Genomic DNA, 17,131 nt, shown 5'->3' with positions numbered 1-17,131 from the left:
AAGTGTGGTGATTGCATAGACTTGTTCATGATGTTGTCCACTCGGATGAGGGAGTTCATCAATCACAAATTCCCTTTCGGGTTTACCACGATTTGAGCTAGAAGTTTACCCACATCCTTTTTATAAAGTTGATTCATAGAAGTAGCCAATTGTCCCAGTTGGGTTTCAATTTTGGCTATTGATTGGAAATGAGTATTAACCAATTGCACAATTAATTACATGCCATTAAGGGCAGCCATGATTTTCTTATTGGTGTTTAATATCTCATCCAATTGGGATGGGTGAAGAGGAGCAGAATTTGGACTTGAAGAGCTTTGATTGTATTAGGGAGGACCATAGCTTGTAGAAGCTTGGGATGGCTGGTTCATGGGTTGAGCATTGAAATGCTGAATTTTGTGGGGCTAGTTATATTAATGAAAAATTTGATGTATTCGAATACAGATTATGTCCAGGACGAGAGAACATGGCATTGGCCTGCTATTGCATACCTCCAGAAAATTGCTCCGGTGTGGGGCAATTTTTTCAAGATGAAAAGTTATTATGCAAGATACACACATAGCACTTGATGAAGAATTTTGAGAAGATGAGAGATGTGGTCCCACTAGCTGAAAAAATTCGTGTGTTATGGCAACCACTTGAGATAATTCTTCCCTTAGAGTCTGTGGTTGGCACGGATTTGAGGGTTTTCTAACACTAGAAGTAGGAGCTCTACGAGAATTATGTTAAATAGAATTATCACTCCTGTTCTCAAGCAAAATCCATGCTTCATCTGCATTTTTGGACTTGAACATGCCCCCACAAGAAAATCGATTAATTATCTATGTGGTTCGGTTAAACCATCATAGAAAGATTGCACCAATTGCCATTTTGTAATTTGGTGGTGCAAACACATCCTAAGAAGATCTTAGAATCTTTCTCACGTCTCATAGAATTGTTCCCCATCTATTTAGGAGAAGCTAAGAATGGAACGGCGCATTTAATTGGTTTTACCCACAGGATTGTACTTTTTGAGAAATTTTTGTTACAATTGGGCCATGTAGTGATGGAATTTACAACAAGGGAGTTTAACCAATATTTTCCCTTGTCTTTTAGAGAGAATGGGAAAAGAGGCATATGAAGTGCTTATTAAGGAAAGTCCCTTATCCTGATGGTAGAGCAGATTTCTAAACACTCATCAAGATGTTTGTAAGGGTCCTATTTATCAAACCCATGATAAGATGGAAGCATTTGGATTGTGCTAGATTTGATTTCATAATGATGGGCATCGATATTAGGCATGACGATGCAAGATGGAGATTTATATATTGATGGAATAAAATGGTCCCTAAGAGTCCTGGGTGCTATATTTTCATTAACAATTTCAGCATTATCGACTCTAACATTTTCAACCTTAACATGTTCTAAATTTTCAGCCATGTTGTTAACTTCAGTTTCAAATTCTCTTAAATTTATGGGATCTTTAAGGTTCCTTTTTTGTTATCTTAGAGTTCATTCTAATGAAGTTATGTCAACTTGTTCTTCAATGATTGGCAATGTTAAAGACCGACGACCTAACATCAACTAACATGCATCCATATAAAGCAATTAATACCAAAAATTCAAGTACAACAAAATTCAACTTAAAATGCTAACCAAATTCTTTGAATTTCCAGAATTTTTTGGATTTTTCAACACTTGTTCAGTCACCTCAAAGCAGCCCCTTTTCTTCAAATCTGCACTTAAACACTTGGCAAATAAATAAAAAATAGAAAAAGTATATACAAAAATTATATTTACGAACAAACTTAATTTAATTTTTGAAATTTTTTATTACAAAACCGTTTGCAATCCCAGCAATGGCGCCAAAAATTGATGCAGGTCCAAGCGGTGCACCAATTTTAAAACCACCGACTAGCACAAATTCCCTTAAAAAGTGGCTAAGTAGGGGTATCGATCCACAAAGATTGCGAAGCTTATGATAATCAGATTTCAAATACTAATTTCAAGCTTATAATTGTCCCAAGATGGTTTGAAAAGTTGTTTGTTTGTTTGTCACTTAGCATAAAATTAAATCAGAATGAAATAAAATTCAAAATTGAACTAACAAATAAGAAAGGCTAGGGAATTGAGTTCACCGAAACCTCATAAACATGCTACATTGTATATAATTTGGGGAAAGTTGTTACATGTAACTAAAAAGCATAGAAATATAAAACAACTACAACAATTTTCCAAAAAATCATGCAATCCAAGATTAAGTATAACCCATCTGTGGTTGGCATGGCTCATCCACCTAAACTAGGGTGTGGTATGAGCCATCAGATGTGACCCGAGCATCTGCAAAAAATAATGCACAGCACTTTGAGTTTGGAAATTAGTGTCAAGTAGGCATCATACTTTAAATTTATAAACCGCTTAACACTATACTATATAGTATGAGTGAGAAGGGATCGTCCCAAGAGATTATACGTGTTGAAATTTTAACTTCAACATTCAATTAATTAAAATGCAAGTAAAATAAACTAAGTTGAGATAGGGATTTAAGAGATGAGAAGTCAGGTTTTGCGACATAGGAATCGCCACCAAGCTCGTTCACTAAACCACACATTTTCAACTAATTGGAGAAAACATTCTTGTAATCTAGATGTGACTACCAATTGCAATATTAAGTATGGACCATCAAATTCAACTATGAATAGCCTACCTAACCAACAATTAAACTAAGTGTAGAACAACCCATCAATCCTAAGCAGGACCCATCAAACTAGTAACAATTATAACCCACGTCAATCTAGAGAATCGTGGAATTTGCAAAAATAAGCCATAGAATATCAAATCAAGTATAGATTGTCTACCTAACTACAAGCATAAATTAAATTGTAGAATAACCCATCAAATTAATTGACAAATCCATTCAATGAAAACCATGTATAGCCATCACTAGATTCTCAATCAACCACACATAGACATACAATTAATATAGAAAAACTAGTGTAGAGATCAATTCTCAAATAATCACACATAAGACAACATGTAATCACATAGAGAATCAATAGAAAGAATGAATGCATAGAAATCAAAAGAGAACCCAAAATTCATTAAATTCACAAGGCTAAAACACTAATCACAATATATTATTCCCCAAAAAGTATGAAAGAGATAGAGGTCTAGATTACAAACATGGGGCTCATCCAGGCTCCAAGGAGAAGTCTAGCTAATCATGGAGAAGGTGGGTGTGATCTTAGAACCCTCAAGGGCAATCCCTAAACATGGCTCCATCTTCTTCCTCTTTTTCTTTGTTAAATTCTAGAGAGAGAAAGTGTATAGATGTTGAGATGTGTTCTTGGTGCCTCCACTCTTCTCTTTTCTTCTAACCCTAATCTCAAACTATTCTAGAGAGAGAAACTAACTATTACAATATAAAATTAAAATTAATAATTAAAGACTCTTTACAATTGGTTTAATTCCCCCTTTATACAAGCTTCTTAGAGTAGTAAACAAGTCAAAAAATAAGCCTTTAAAATAAGCTTCTTAGGTGGAGTTTGGGCCAACACAGGGTTAAAACAACTCACTGCTAGCGTATTCTCGATTGATCCAAAATATCATCGATTGGTCAAGAATTCTTTAATCGATCCAAGTCTCCTGGTAGCAAAATTCTACATTTTTCTGAAACTTTTCGGAACTCTAAGCTTAACTCCAAAAAGGCTGTAATGGACTATTTTTAGCCCGTTTGAACCTTATTGACCTGAAATGGACAAAAACATAAAATTAGTACTAAAACTGAAAAATAAAGATAGATGAATGGACTAAAATGCCCTAGCTTAGGTGCTAAAATGTGCAACATTTGAGCACTTATGATGCCCCCAAACTTAGATATTGCAAGTCCCTAGCAATGAACTACAAAGAAAAGAAATAAATAAACAACTATACAACTATAAACTAGAAAGCAATAATAGGATAACACCACTTTCATAGGGAACACGGTTGCATTTAGCGTATGCAACAAGCCTTTTAAACCCCTAGGTTACCCCCAGTGGACGAGTAAAGTCTCGCGAGGGTTTCCAGAAATGATACCCACAAACATTAAGCTCTTTTTGTGATGTTTCTGTTTTTCGCCATTTTTCTGGAATTTTCTGTTTTTTCAAAGGCATTTTTGTCTTTTCTTGTTTTACGTGCCGAACACCGTGGGGTATGCCGAGTATGTCTAAGAGTTGGTTGGGGCATTCCATTGAGTTCATGACTCTTAAAAATGCACCGGTTGCCATTTCGGCATTTTTCTTTTTTTCGAGCCGGAAAGTCCCGGGTGGGACCCGCTACTAGAATTGTCGCGTACGGAGGTTTTGTTTGAGTCCATTTGCATCTCATTCATTTTATTTAATATGTTTCATGTGGTTATTATATGGTTTGTATTCATATATAATTGTGGTGGGGGAGAAAAGTCAAAAAGGTGGATATTTTAGTGGTGGGACCCACCACTTAATTCTTTAGTGGCCAAGAGGCCACACTTTGGCCTTAAATTCTCTCTCTCCCTGGCACTAGCTCTCTCTCCCTTATTTCTTTTCATTTTTCTTTTCTTTTTCCTTCAAAGCTTCCATCTTTGATTACTCCTCAACCGTTAGGAGTTTGATTGTGCCGTTTGTGGAAAACAGAGAGCTTGTTGAGATCTACACATCGATGTAAGCAATTCACCATTTGCCCAACCATAGGATTTTTTAAATTAGGGCTTTAGATTGGGAGATTTTGCATTCTTGAAAGTAGAGGTGTTTAATTCACAATTTTTTAGACTTTTTGTGAATTACTTCTTCATGAATTGTGTTATAACATGCTTAATTTGTATATATTTCATGAAATATTCGTTATATGTTGTACATGGGATGTGATTATGTGTTAGATGGTATATAATGAAGAACCATGTTTAAGTGATGATAAATTTCATGCTTACTGTGTTTAAGTACTGAATTTTGTGATTTAGAAGCATGATGTACATTTCTATGAATTCTCTATAAGGCATGTATATCATGGATATTTGACTTGCAAAGAATGGAATTCCTTATTGGCATGATATTGAGAAGCATGAAGCATCTATGCACACATTGGGAAATAAATGGGATTATGGTTTTGAAATAAAAAGGGGTTTTTGGAAAAAGTTTTGATGAAAGGGTTTACGAAATCCGGCCACCTAGGAGTTGCCTAGGGACCGCGGCGTTTGTGAGGCCTAGAGGGGACTAGGGAGATCGCCCTAGCGTGGTTCCAAATGACGCCATGGAATTGCCATGGGTCAGGGACAGTTAGTCAATCCTCCTCTCGTGCTGCCATGGAGTTGTCATGGGATGGGTTTCACTAACTACTTAGAAATGATGATATAAAAGGTTTTGGAAATAGAGAGCGACATTGCATGACATTGCATCCCATTTCACGGCATATTCATTCTTGACTTAGGTTATTGATGTTGCTAGTGTGGTTATTTTATCCCCGGAATGGTATGATCTCAATTTCTTTATTCCTATTCATTGTATGGATTCACGGGGTCTTAAAAGATGTGCCTTAGGCACCTCCTACTGAGCTTATGCTCACCCCTTCATATTAACATTTTTTAGGTCACAGAAAGGAGGTGGTGGATGACAATCCATCACAAGCATGAAGGATTAGAAGTGTGTTTGCAACCATTTTTGTAGTCTTGTGCCATTTTTGCAAAGCATCATTTTGAAATGTATTTAAGTTTGTTTAGCAAGGCCTTGTAAAATAACTAAGTACTCTTGACCCTATTTGGATGTAATTTGAGCAAATTGTAAAGACCATGTATATTTACTTTTATGAATATGAAGTTGCATTTGCAGTATATTATTGATATTTTTATCCACGGAACTTAGTATGTCATGTTATAGGGTGCTAGAGCAGGTTTTAATCAATTTCATAGTCCCTACCAAAGTTTTCTTCATTTTTAGCATTCACAGCAAATTCAGTAGCAGATTCACAGCTCGAGTTACTATTTGGGCCACAACCGGTCAACCAGAATGGCCACTTCGGCCGATCGGTACAGACTTCATTTTGGCCGACCGAAGCACCATTTCGGTCGAGGAACAAAGTGCCACAAACAGCTTTATTTGGTCGACCAAATGAAGCTGTTTGTGACACTTCGTTCCTCCTCTTGTATGTTTAATTCTTGAGCCTTGAAAAGTTACTTAAAGCCTTTTTGGGACATATTTAAGGCATAATGATGATGTGTTGAAATTAAACATGATGTGATTGACTTAGGTGACCTTGGGTTCGGGTCGTTAAACTTTCTCCCTAAAGAGGCACCACTATACAAAATAAGCATTGGGAGAAAACTACCTCAAGTACTAATTTTTCAACCATCTCTAAGCAACTCTCCAAAATTTCAACAAGAAGTAAGCAAATATGGTCCTCCACACATTAAAAGAATGATCATGTAAATCAAAACAACTCTAGAATCCATTTTTAAGTGAACCGGTATCAAATATGCTGTTATCTTAGCCAACTAATGAAATGGTCACATCCAGCCTCAAGCTAGCACACAAATCTAGTACCGATCATCAAGACAAAGAGTGAACCTTTTATTAAAGTTTTATTTGACTAGGTGGACTTATTATTTTTACTCGATATATTTTTTTTTTTTAAAGGATCAAAGATGAAAGTATGGTGCAAGGTAGTGATCTTTTAAGCTTTCTAGAAGATTCATGAGGCGAGCATTAGGTCAATGACTCCCAAATCAGATGGCTTTAAGGCACTAGGTGTAGAGACACCCCTAAGGACTTATAAGCTCAAATCAACTAGGTTACAAATCAAAACAACCTCCATCTAATCATTTCCTACTCCTCACCCTTGGTAAGAAGTCCTCACTTTATTTGCTTTTGTAACTTTCTTTTTTTTTATTCTTTTTTTTTTTTTTTTTTGTATTTTTAACTTAAAGTTTAGGCCCTTCACCTTTCAGCGCAAGAAATTCAATGCTTGATGAGGCTAGAATCCCGGCTACTTAGTGAAAAGGGTTTGTTATCCACCTTTGTCAAGAATGAAAGATTTCAATGCACTACTAGCTCAATTGAGATATAACCAAATCAATGATCAACAAAGCATGTACCCCACAAATGAATGCTAGTGTACGCCTGTGCTAGTGTAGAACTCTAGAGTGAATCTCAAAGCAATCTCACAAATATGATAATGTGGACTACAAAAACAAGTAAGATGTCAATCTTTTTGAAAAAATTTGCCCTAAAATGACTTCCAAAAGACATACAAGGAGTATTGAACTCACAAGTTAAACAATTTTTAAATTCTAAGTATCATGGCCCTCAAAATATCAAAATCATCGCAAACATCGATTTCAAGTCTTAATCATGCATTTAAAGATCAAAACTTTAAGTAGAATGCAACAAAGTCACCTTACCCCCAAACTTAACCACTCATTTTCCTCAATGTGCAATGAGAACAATGGAAAAGATGGAAAGAATATACCGTGATGGCAAAGACATGAAGCTCAGTAGTGATCCATTAGGAAAAAGTGCACCCCCCATACTTGGAATCAACAACCTACTTGAATAACCATACTAGCAAACTCACATCAAATATCACAATGGGATAAAGATAAGTAAACAAGCATTCTATGGCAATATAGCACGAGATGAAAGAGATATATGAGATCAAGCCCTAGATAAAACATGAAAGTAGCATGAGTACACACATAAGGGCACAATGGTGAAATATTTTTTTATTTTTCTTTTTATGAAAACGTGTAAAGAAACAAAATAAAAGAAAAATAAAAAATGAAAATGAAAGTAAACGTGCAATATACACAAAATAGAAGACACAATGTGTTGTGGGTGCTAAGTTTAACGTCTCGAGGAAGACGAAATGCTACTTTGAAATATATGTGTATATATATATATATAGATATTTTTAGACATAACAAGTATGTACAAATACAAAAATAAAATAAACAAATAAATGTGTAAGGAATGAAAATGCAAGGAAATAAAGGATGCAAAGAATTTTTTTATATATATTTTTTTAATTTTTTATTTTTTGGAACGGTGCTTCGATCGATCAAGAAAATTCTCGATTAATTGAGAATTCTATAAAGGATGCCCTGGGCTGTGAAAATTTTTGACGTGGTTAGCGATCGATCGAAAGAAGTTTCGATCTATCGACAACCTTTTTGATCGATCGTGATAAGCGTTGATCGATTGAGAAAGTCTTCGATCGATCGAACTAGCTCTGGGCAGAAAAAAAATTTGGAAATTTTTTTTTTTTTTTTATGCCTAAGATGCATGAAATTCAATGAAGCTCAATGGAACATATCTAGATGCCACAAGAAGTGAAAAATAAAAAGAAATGGGGGAGGAATAGAGTTGTGAAACTTTACGAAGAACTAGTATTTAACGTCTCTAGCAAGATGTTAGTTCGACTCACTAGTCAAAAGTGTCAAAAATTGGAAATGAATTATCTTTATTAACCATCTTTTCAATTTTCTCATTTAATGCGTCACTTATAACAATGAAATCATCCTCCAAAAGAATGACTTGAAAAGAAATGAAATAGATGATTTTGTTCCTTTCATCCACGGTCTTGAAAATAAAATCAATAATGGTTGGCTTTACCTTATTTTTATGCTCTTGAAGTATATTCAAAGAATCACTTCCTTTGTGAATTGGCAAGTCAATGTCTTTCAAAGACTCATTTGGAATATCAAGAAACACCTTCTCTTCATCTTTTTTCTCTTCCTCAAAAATCACCATCTCCTAACCTTTCAAGTTAGCTAAGGAGTCCATTAGAGAGTTCATTTCATTTTTGGAGCTTTCAAGGTCAAAACCACAATTTTTATACATTTCAAAAACGCATATCTTAAGAGGGTCTTTGGAGATACTAAAAGGAAGGCTCTCTTCAACAAGTTCCACCGTCTCCTATCCTATCTCTATAATGGTCAACATTTCCTCACTCTCTAAAGTATAAAAGGCCGGAATCAAATCACGATCAAAATAAGGAAAATATGTTGGTCCTAAGTCCCTTAAGCATTGTTTGCCTCTTTAATGTCAAAAATCTGAGTGGCAGTGGTTTCAAAGGGCTTCTTCATTGTCAAAGTTGCTTGAAATAAGTCTCAAGGATAGTGTGATCATTTTCTAATCAGTGACTTATCCCTCATAACTGTCTTAATGTATTTATCACAATTCATCTATCTGTTCTTGCTTAATTTGTTGAGAATTGTGTGGATTCAGTTCAGGTAAATTGTCACAAATGATTCCAGGGGTAGCATTGTCATTTCTTAGTTGTATTCAACATATACACGTATGTTTTAGATGCTGCATTGCACTGGATTGACCTAAGTGAATCAGCATTGTCACCGATATAGTTTCAGGACTTTTCTTAGCTAAGAAGTTAAAAATCTGTTGCAAGGGTAGTTTAGTCATTTCTTACTATGCTTATTAGTGTGACACGTTTCAGTGGTCCTAAAGTAAGTGAATATGCAATAATATTGCATTTCTTGGAGGCTAAGTCTCGAGCTGAATGGAATTTACAGCATTGTGGTGTTTGTGTGTATTTCAGTGTGCATAGGGACAAAATTGCTGAGGTGGCCTTCTATAATTGGCTCTTGCTCTTGAAAATATCTGCATTATACTGTTTCAATGATTGGCTTAAGGTGACAGGTGTATTCTGTGGATGTATGAAGGTCTGTGCACTTTGTGAGTCCATATATATATGCTGTTATAACATTTTTAGGGCTTAAGCCTTGTGAAAGAGGAGTGACATTGAACTGCAACCTGATCTATCTCAAGAGCCCTGATTGAACAAGTTTTTTTAAAGTTTTTGGTGATGATTCAAGTCAGAAAAACCTACTGATTCAAGCTATGTGATTACTTTAGCAGAGATAATGATGCTGATGTTGATTTTACTACTGCAAGGGCTGAACTGAGTATTGATTTTTTGTTCCAAGGTGCTGAGGTCTTTCCTGAGTGTTGTCACAGGTATAAATCACCTTTTTACACTTGCTCAGTACTAAGCTATTGTTGAAATCATGCTGAAATCAAAAATGGAAAGTGAGCTCATCGGTCTTACTTAATTTTTTGATAAATTCTTGGATTCAAGCACTGATTGGTTTTGCCTTGCTATATTATAAGATTTTGATCTTCTAGCAAGTGTATTTTGATGAATCTAGTATGTTGAAGTTGGTTTTGTGATAGAATTATGGTCTGCTGGAATTCTCAGTATTCAACCCTAAGTTCTAAACAATGTGTTTGCTGAAACAAGGGGTGTCTTAATTCTATATGTTTATCTCATGCTATACTTCAGTGATGAAAAGTTATGAACATGAGTACTACAGCGAATGAAGACTGAGTATGATGCTTTTGAATTAATCTCGAGGAGGAAATTCCCATTTTACCCCTCAAGATATAATTGCTGAAAATTGTTGTTATGAAGTGGTAATCTGAGATACTGAGTTGTCAGTCTTATTTCAATTGAAGAAAGGATTTGTGATTGTTGTTTTACATTTGTTATAATGTATTTGGTGAGCTTAGAGAGCTTGTTTGGTCTTAGCAGGGTTGTCTAGGATAGAGGGAGTGTGTGTATACACTTTGTTGAGCTAGTGTGTGAAGTGAAGTGTGTGAAAGCTAGTGTCCACTTCTGATACAAGGGTGTGTGCAAAGAGTGAGACAGTTGAGTGTGTAATAGCTTACTTACAACGAGTGGATGCTTGCATTGGCTGAGGCCAAGACTTAAGGTTTTTCCTAATTGAGAGGTTTCCTTGTAAAACCTGTTGCATTGCTGTTTATACTTGTTTTGTGTTATCTTCCAGCTTTATTTAAAAATGATTTAACCAATTCACCCCCCCCCCCCTCTTGGTCCAACAAAATCCTCATAAGTCATGTTGTGCTTTATTGGATTAGCCACTAAGTCATTTGCCACTTCCTCCTCTATACAAGATAGAATGTTATGCATTAGCTCACTTATCTCATCCTCATTATTCTCCTCATCCTCATCTATCTAAATTGAAATTCTTGCCATTTGTTCATTTGCCTCTTCGTCTTCCTCTTAACGAGAAAGAATACTTGCAATTTGCTTAACTTGAGCTTCTAACTTGGCTAAAGTTTGAGAATGAGAATTAATAAGTTGAGTTTGTGAAATATGGGACATCAAGTAAAGCTAACACTTTTTTTTGAAACCCGGGTGAATAAGGTGATGGAGGTTGTTTTTTATAAAATGGTGGGGGAGGGTAATAGGCATAAGAACGATTAAAAGAGTGATCGAGTCGATAATAAAATGATGCATGTTGAACATTTGACTCAATCTCATAAGGATTAAAATATGATGGAGGGGCATAAGGTGAAGGGAAGAAATCCCCCCCCCCCCCCCCCGGCCCCCAAACTTGGATCAAATAGTGGCTCCATTCACATTAAAAATCCAAATGCAAGAAAAAAATTTGACCTCCACACGGACCGATGCTTGGACTTAATATAAAGTAATGAAATCAGCCTCAACAAGTGTTATCACAAGCATACAAAGAAGTACACAATTACAATGCAAGAGTTCCAAGAATTGCTCACAAAGGTCCTTAAGCAACTTCAAATTCCAATGTTAGCTTTAAGCTTCAATGATTGCTTTAAGATCCAATGTTTGCCTTCCTTGTAGTCAAGTACCTAATTGAACAAATAATATCAAAATTGAGAAAAGAATATACAATGGAAAATAAAACAAAAGTAGAAGCAATCAAATGAACACTATTGTCTAGTCTAATTCCAATAAAATCGTTAATCCCCGGCAACAGCGTCAAAATTATGATGCGACCAGAGCGTGTGCACAAAATAATGCTCAACATTTTGAGTTTGGAAATTAGTGTCAAGTGGGCATCATACTTTAAATTTATAAACCGCTTAACACCTATACTATGTAGTATAAGTGAGAAGGGATCCTTCCAAGAGATTATATGTGTTGAAATTTTAACTTCGACTCTAATGTATCAAAAGATTGCAAAGGAAGGTTAGATTATTGATTAAACTAAGATTCATTTAATTAAAATGCAAGTAAAATAAAACTAAGTTGAGATATGAATTTAAGAGATGAGAAGTGAGGTTTTTGGACATAAGAATCGCCACCAAGCTCGTTCACCAAACCACACACTTTCAACTAATTGGGGAAAGCATTCTTGTAATCTAGATGTGACTACCAATTGCAATATTTAGTATGGACCATCAAATTCAAGTATAAATTGCCTACCTAACCAATAATTAAACTAAGTGTAGAATAACCCATCAATCCTAAGCATGACCCATCAAACTAGTACAATCATAACACATATTAATCTAGAGAATCATGGAATTTGCAATACTAAGCCATTGAATATCAAATCAAGTATATATTGTCTACCTAACTACAAGTATGAATTAAATTGTTGAACAACCCATCAAGAATAAGCATAACTCATCAAATTAATTGATAAATCCATTCAATGAAAACCTTGCATAGCCATCACTAGATTCTTAATCAACCATACATAGACATGCAATTAATATAGAAAAACTAGTGTAGAGATCAATTCCCAAATAATCACACATAAGACAGCATGTAATCACATAGAGAATCAATAGAAAGAATTAATCCATAGAAATCAAAGGAGAACCCAAGATTAATTAAATTCACAAGGCTAAAACACTAATCACAAGATATTATTCACCAAAAAATATGAAAGAGATAGAGGTTTAGATTATAAACTTAGGGCTCATCCAAGCCCCAGGAAAAGTCTAGCCAATCATAGAGAAGGTGGGTGTGATCTTGAAGCCCTCAAGGGCAATCCCCAAACATGGCTCCATCTTCTTCCTCTTTTTCTTTGTTGAATTCTAGAAAGAGAAAGTGTGTAGATCTTGAGATGTGTTCTTGGTGCCTCCACTCTTCTCTTTTCTTCTAACCCTAATCTCAAACTTTTCTAGAGTGAGGAACTAACTATTACAATGTAAAAATAAAAATAATAATTAAAAACCCTTTACAATTGGTTTAATTCCCCCTTTATACAAGCTTCTTAAAGTAGTGAACAAGTCAAAAAATAAGCCTTTAAGATATACAATCCCACAACCATGTGGTAGGTGTAGTTTAGGCCAACACGGGAATAAAACAGCTCACTGCCAGTGTATTCTCGATTGATCCAAAATATCTTCGATCGATCGAGAATTCTTCGATCGATCCAAGTCTCCAGGTGGCGAAAGTCTGCATTTTTTTGAAACTTTCCGGAACTCTATGCTCGACTCCAAAAAGGCTGTAATGGACCATTTTTAGCCCGTTTGAACCTTATTGACCTGAAATAGACAAAAACATAAATTAGTACTAAAACGGAAAAATAAAGATAGATGAATGGACTAAATTGCCCTAGCTTAGGTGCTAAAATGTGTTTCCTAGGCATAGCCTATCAAGGTCTTGAATTTGCAAGTTTAGCACATGAAATTCAATTATCTAGCATAAACTATCTTTGGTTGGCATGAATCATCTACCTAACTATATTAATCTGACCAAAAGTCAAAATTAGAGAAAGTGACCTTTTGCCCTTTTTTCTCTCTACTGTAGGCGATTTCTTCTAGGGTTAAAAGTTTTTTTCGAGGACGTTCTCTATGGAGGAGGGGTAACCCTCCTCTCTAGCGGGTAGCGTTACACTTGCAATTACCCCACAACCTAGTCGTCCATCGTGGAGTTCATTGCTCTTGAATTCTACTACTACGGGATTCACTCCCCTAACGTATTATAGTGAGAGTCATGGAAAAGAGATTGTTATTATTGAGGATGAAGATATTGTCGAAGAACTAAAGTATTGGAACAATTCTGTGGTATGTTATGTCCTTGGTAGCAAACCTTACTATCCTTACTTTAAAGCATACGTGCATAAATAGTGGCATAAGGACTCGGTGGTTGTTTCAATGAAGCATGGCTTTTTTCAGGTAAGATTTCCATCTAAAGAGGATTTGATGAATGTGTTAGCGAGATTCCATACTTTTCAAGGGCGTGCCATCATTGTGAAAAAATGGCACAAGAGTATACAGTTGGAAAGAGATATTAGTCACAGTTCCTATCTGGATGAAGGTATGTGATCTGCTGGTGCATGTACGGAATGGAACTTCTATTTCAAAAATTGTATCTAATATTGCCAAACATATGTACATGGAGGATGTGATTCAAAGTAGGGAAAAAGGTTTGTATGTTCGTGTTCTAGCCGAGATGGAGGTTGATGGTGTGTTTCCAGAAACGATACAATCTAGATTGCATGGATTGCCATGTAAAGTGAAAGTGGAATATAAATGGACACCCCAAGTATGTAAGTTTTGTAAGAAAATGGATCATGTGGAAGCTTTATGTCCATTGAACAAAGTTAAACCTAAGCCTAAGGAGCAGTGGGTGGTCAAGAATAAGAATGGTGATCAAAAGGTTATGGATTTGACTAAGTTACCAGTTGTGGAAATTCCAAATGATGTTCAAGATGAAGAGGAAGGTTTCACAGTGCAGAGAAAATCAAAAGGGAAAACAAAGGTGGGACAACAAGTAACTCAAACTCCGGTTATATCAGTCAATGCATTTCAAGTGCTTGAGGAAAGTGCTGAGATAGATGAGGTTCTAGAGATTGTGGAAACTGAGAAGCAAGGTCTTGTAGAAGAGAAGCATCTAGAAGTGGATAGTCAAGAGAGGGTTTGTGAACCGAATATTGTGCTTAATGCCACTGATACACAGGATATGGTTCCAGAAACTCAAGGGGTCCTTATTGATAGTTTGAAAGATGGAATTAAGGAGAGTTGTGAGGAGGTTCCAGTCTCTCCTAGAGGTGGAACTCCTTCTTCAAAGAAGCAAAAAAAGAAAAATAGAAAGAAGGAGGTGGAGGTGGAAGCTAGTATGAGAATTACAAGAGGAATGTTGGCTGGTGGGAATGTTCTACCAAACTTGGTTTCTCAATGATAGGGCTTTGGAATATAAGAGGGCTCAATAGACAAGCAATGCAAAAGGAAGTTATGGCTTGGTTGAGTAGTTCCTTTATTTTTTTATGTGGTCTGGTAGAGACCAGAGTTTCAATTACAAAGTTCAAGAGTATTACATATAGGATAAGGAATAACTGGGATTGGACTAACAACTATAATGCTGATAGTGGTGGCCGTATATGGTGTGGTTGGGATCCCATAAAGATTGAGGTTACAATAATTATATCTAAGCATCATATGATTCTATTACAGGTGGTGATTCGAGGAACTGTTACAAAGTTCTTTATTTCCTTTGTTTATGCAAAAAATACTGATGGAGAGAGGAAGCAGCTATGGAAGGATTTAGAGGATTCTGTCCAGTGGATTGATGGACCTTGGTTACTATTGGGGGATTGGAATGTTGTTAGGTACAATAATGAAAAGAAGGGAGGTAGAAGACATGCACCCAGAGTTTTTGCTAGTTTTAATAATACAATTGATAAATTGTACTTAACTAATATGCCCACAGCCAATAGTGTTTTTACCTGGTGCAACAAGAGATACAGCAATAGAAGGATTTATGCTAAATTAGATAAAGGTTTAATGAATGAAGATTGGGCTCTTACTTATCCAGATTTGTACGTATTATTAACACCTCCTTTGACCTCAGATCATTGGGGATTATGTGTTAAAGTGCCTGTGAACATTGCCTCAGGTCCTAAACCTTTTAGGTTTTTGTTGATCTGGAATAAGCAACCTGTTGTCAAGGACTTGGTAGCTGCTTCTTGGGGTAAACAATTTAAGGGTGAGCCAATTGCAAAATTAATGGTCAAGTTAAAGCTTTGTAAACAAGCTGTGAAACAGTGGAACATAGAGAAATTTGGATCAGTTTATGCTGAAGTGATATCATGCAGAAAGAAGTTAGCTGAGATTCAAGGTGTTTTGGCTGATGACCCAATGAATGAGGATGTTATACACAAAGAGGATGTATGTAGATTAAATTTGGAATTGGCAGTTTCAAATGAAAATATTGTTCTCTCTCAGAAATCAAGGATTAGATGGGTGAAAGATCAAGATAGATGTACTAAGTTCTTTTTTCAGAAAATTAAGCAGCATAGGGCAAATAGTAATATGACAGCATTGTAAGAGGGAGGAACTACTATTACTGATCCTAATGTTATTAGCCAGAGGTTTGTTGAGTATTTTCAAAGAGCTTGTGCAGGAGGGTGTAGAGAGTTATAGGTTCCAGAGCAGAAATATATTAGAAAAACTATTGATCTTGAGGAGAGTACCTTGTTGCAGGCTGTAGTTACAAAAGAAGAAGTGAAGAGCACTATTTTTGCAATGGGAGCTGATAGAGCACCAGGTCCTGATGGATTTTCTGCTAGGTTTTTTCAGCAATATTGGAGTATTGTGGGTGATGATTTTACAAAGGCAGTTATGCAGTTTTTTCATAATCCAGTCTTCGGGAAGGGGGTCAATAGTACATTTATCACTTTGATTAAGAAGAAGAAGGATGCTATTATGGTTGAGGACTACAGGCCTATATCTCTCTGCAATGTTTTTTATAAAGTGGTAGCTAAGATCCTTGCTAATAGACTTGCTACGGTTTTAAGCAAAATTGTAGGAAATGAACAAACAGCTTTCATCTAAGGTCGAAGGATCCAAGACAATATTATTATTGCTAATGAGTTGATGAAAGGGTTTGGGGCTAAGAGGGCTAAAGCTACGCTAGCGTGGAAAATTGATTTGAGGAAAGCCTATAACACAGTGTAGTGGCCATTTTTGTTTGAGTTGCTGAAGTTGTTTAGCTTTAGTGCTCAATGGATTACTTGGGTTAAAGAATGTGTATCATCTATGTGGTATTCTATTCTTGTTAATGGATCTCCTCAAGGATACTTTCAACCTGAAAGGGGGTTAAGGCAGGGATGCCCCTTGTCTCCATTGTTATTCACTCTTGTTATTGAATACTTCTCTGGTATGATGGAGTGGGAAACAAAGAAAGGTAAAGTGATTCCATCTCAAGCTGCAGTTAAAGCCAGAATTCCAATTACTCATAAATTCTTTGCTGATGATCTCTTAATTGTGGTGCAAGCAAATATGGCCAGTGTTTTAACATTGAAAAAACTTCTACTTCAATTTAAAAAAACCTCTAGCCTTGCTATTAGTAAAGAGAAATCTGAAGTATATTTAACTAGAACAGTGAAGAGAAGGAA

General features: G+C 35.8%; 1 protein-coding gene across 1 annotated transcript; it reads left to right on the top strand.

Moving 5' to 3' along the window:
• The first annotated feature begins 14,969 nt into the window (after positions 1–14,969).
• On the top strand, positions 14,970–16,568 carry LOC132304932 (uncharacterized). The gene is made up of 2 exons (XM_059802631.1): positions 14,970–15,902; positions 16,218–16,568. Exons 1-2 carry the CDS (start codon positions 14,970–14,972, stop codon positions 16,566–16,568), a joined length of 1,284 nt encoding a protein of 427 aa, XP_059658614.1.
• The last annotated feature ends 563 nt before the right edge of the window (positions 16,569–17,131 follow it).

Source organism: Cornus florida, unplaced genomic scaffold, assembly GCF_030987335.1.
Source record: "Cornus florida cultivar Cherokee Brave unplaced genomic scaffold, ASM3098733v1 CherokeeBrave_3.0.0_Hap2_Chr04, whole genome shotgun sequence".
NCBI lineage: Eukaryota > Viridiplantae > Streptophyta > Magnoliopsida > Cornales > Cornaceae > Cornus > Cornus florida.
This window is presented reverse-complemented; position numbering and strand designations above follow the sequence as displayed.

What these genes read in the sequence shown, in the direction of transcription:
- LOC132304932 (XM_059802631.1), top strand. Translation starts at nt 14,970, where the DNA reads ATGGCTTGGTTGAGTAGTTCCTTTATTTTTTTATGTGGTCTGGTAGAG. An exon ending in ATGTTATACACAAAGAGGAT is followed by an intron (nt 15,903 to 16,217) that starts GTATGTAGATTA and finishes ACCTTGTTGCAG; the next exon opens with GCTGTAGTTACAAAAGAAGA.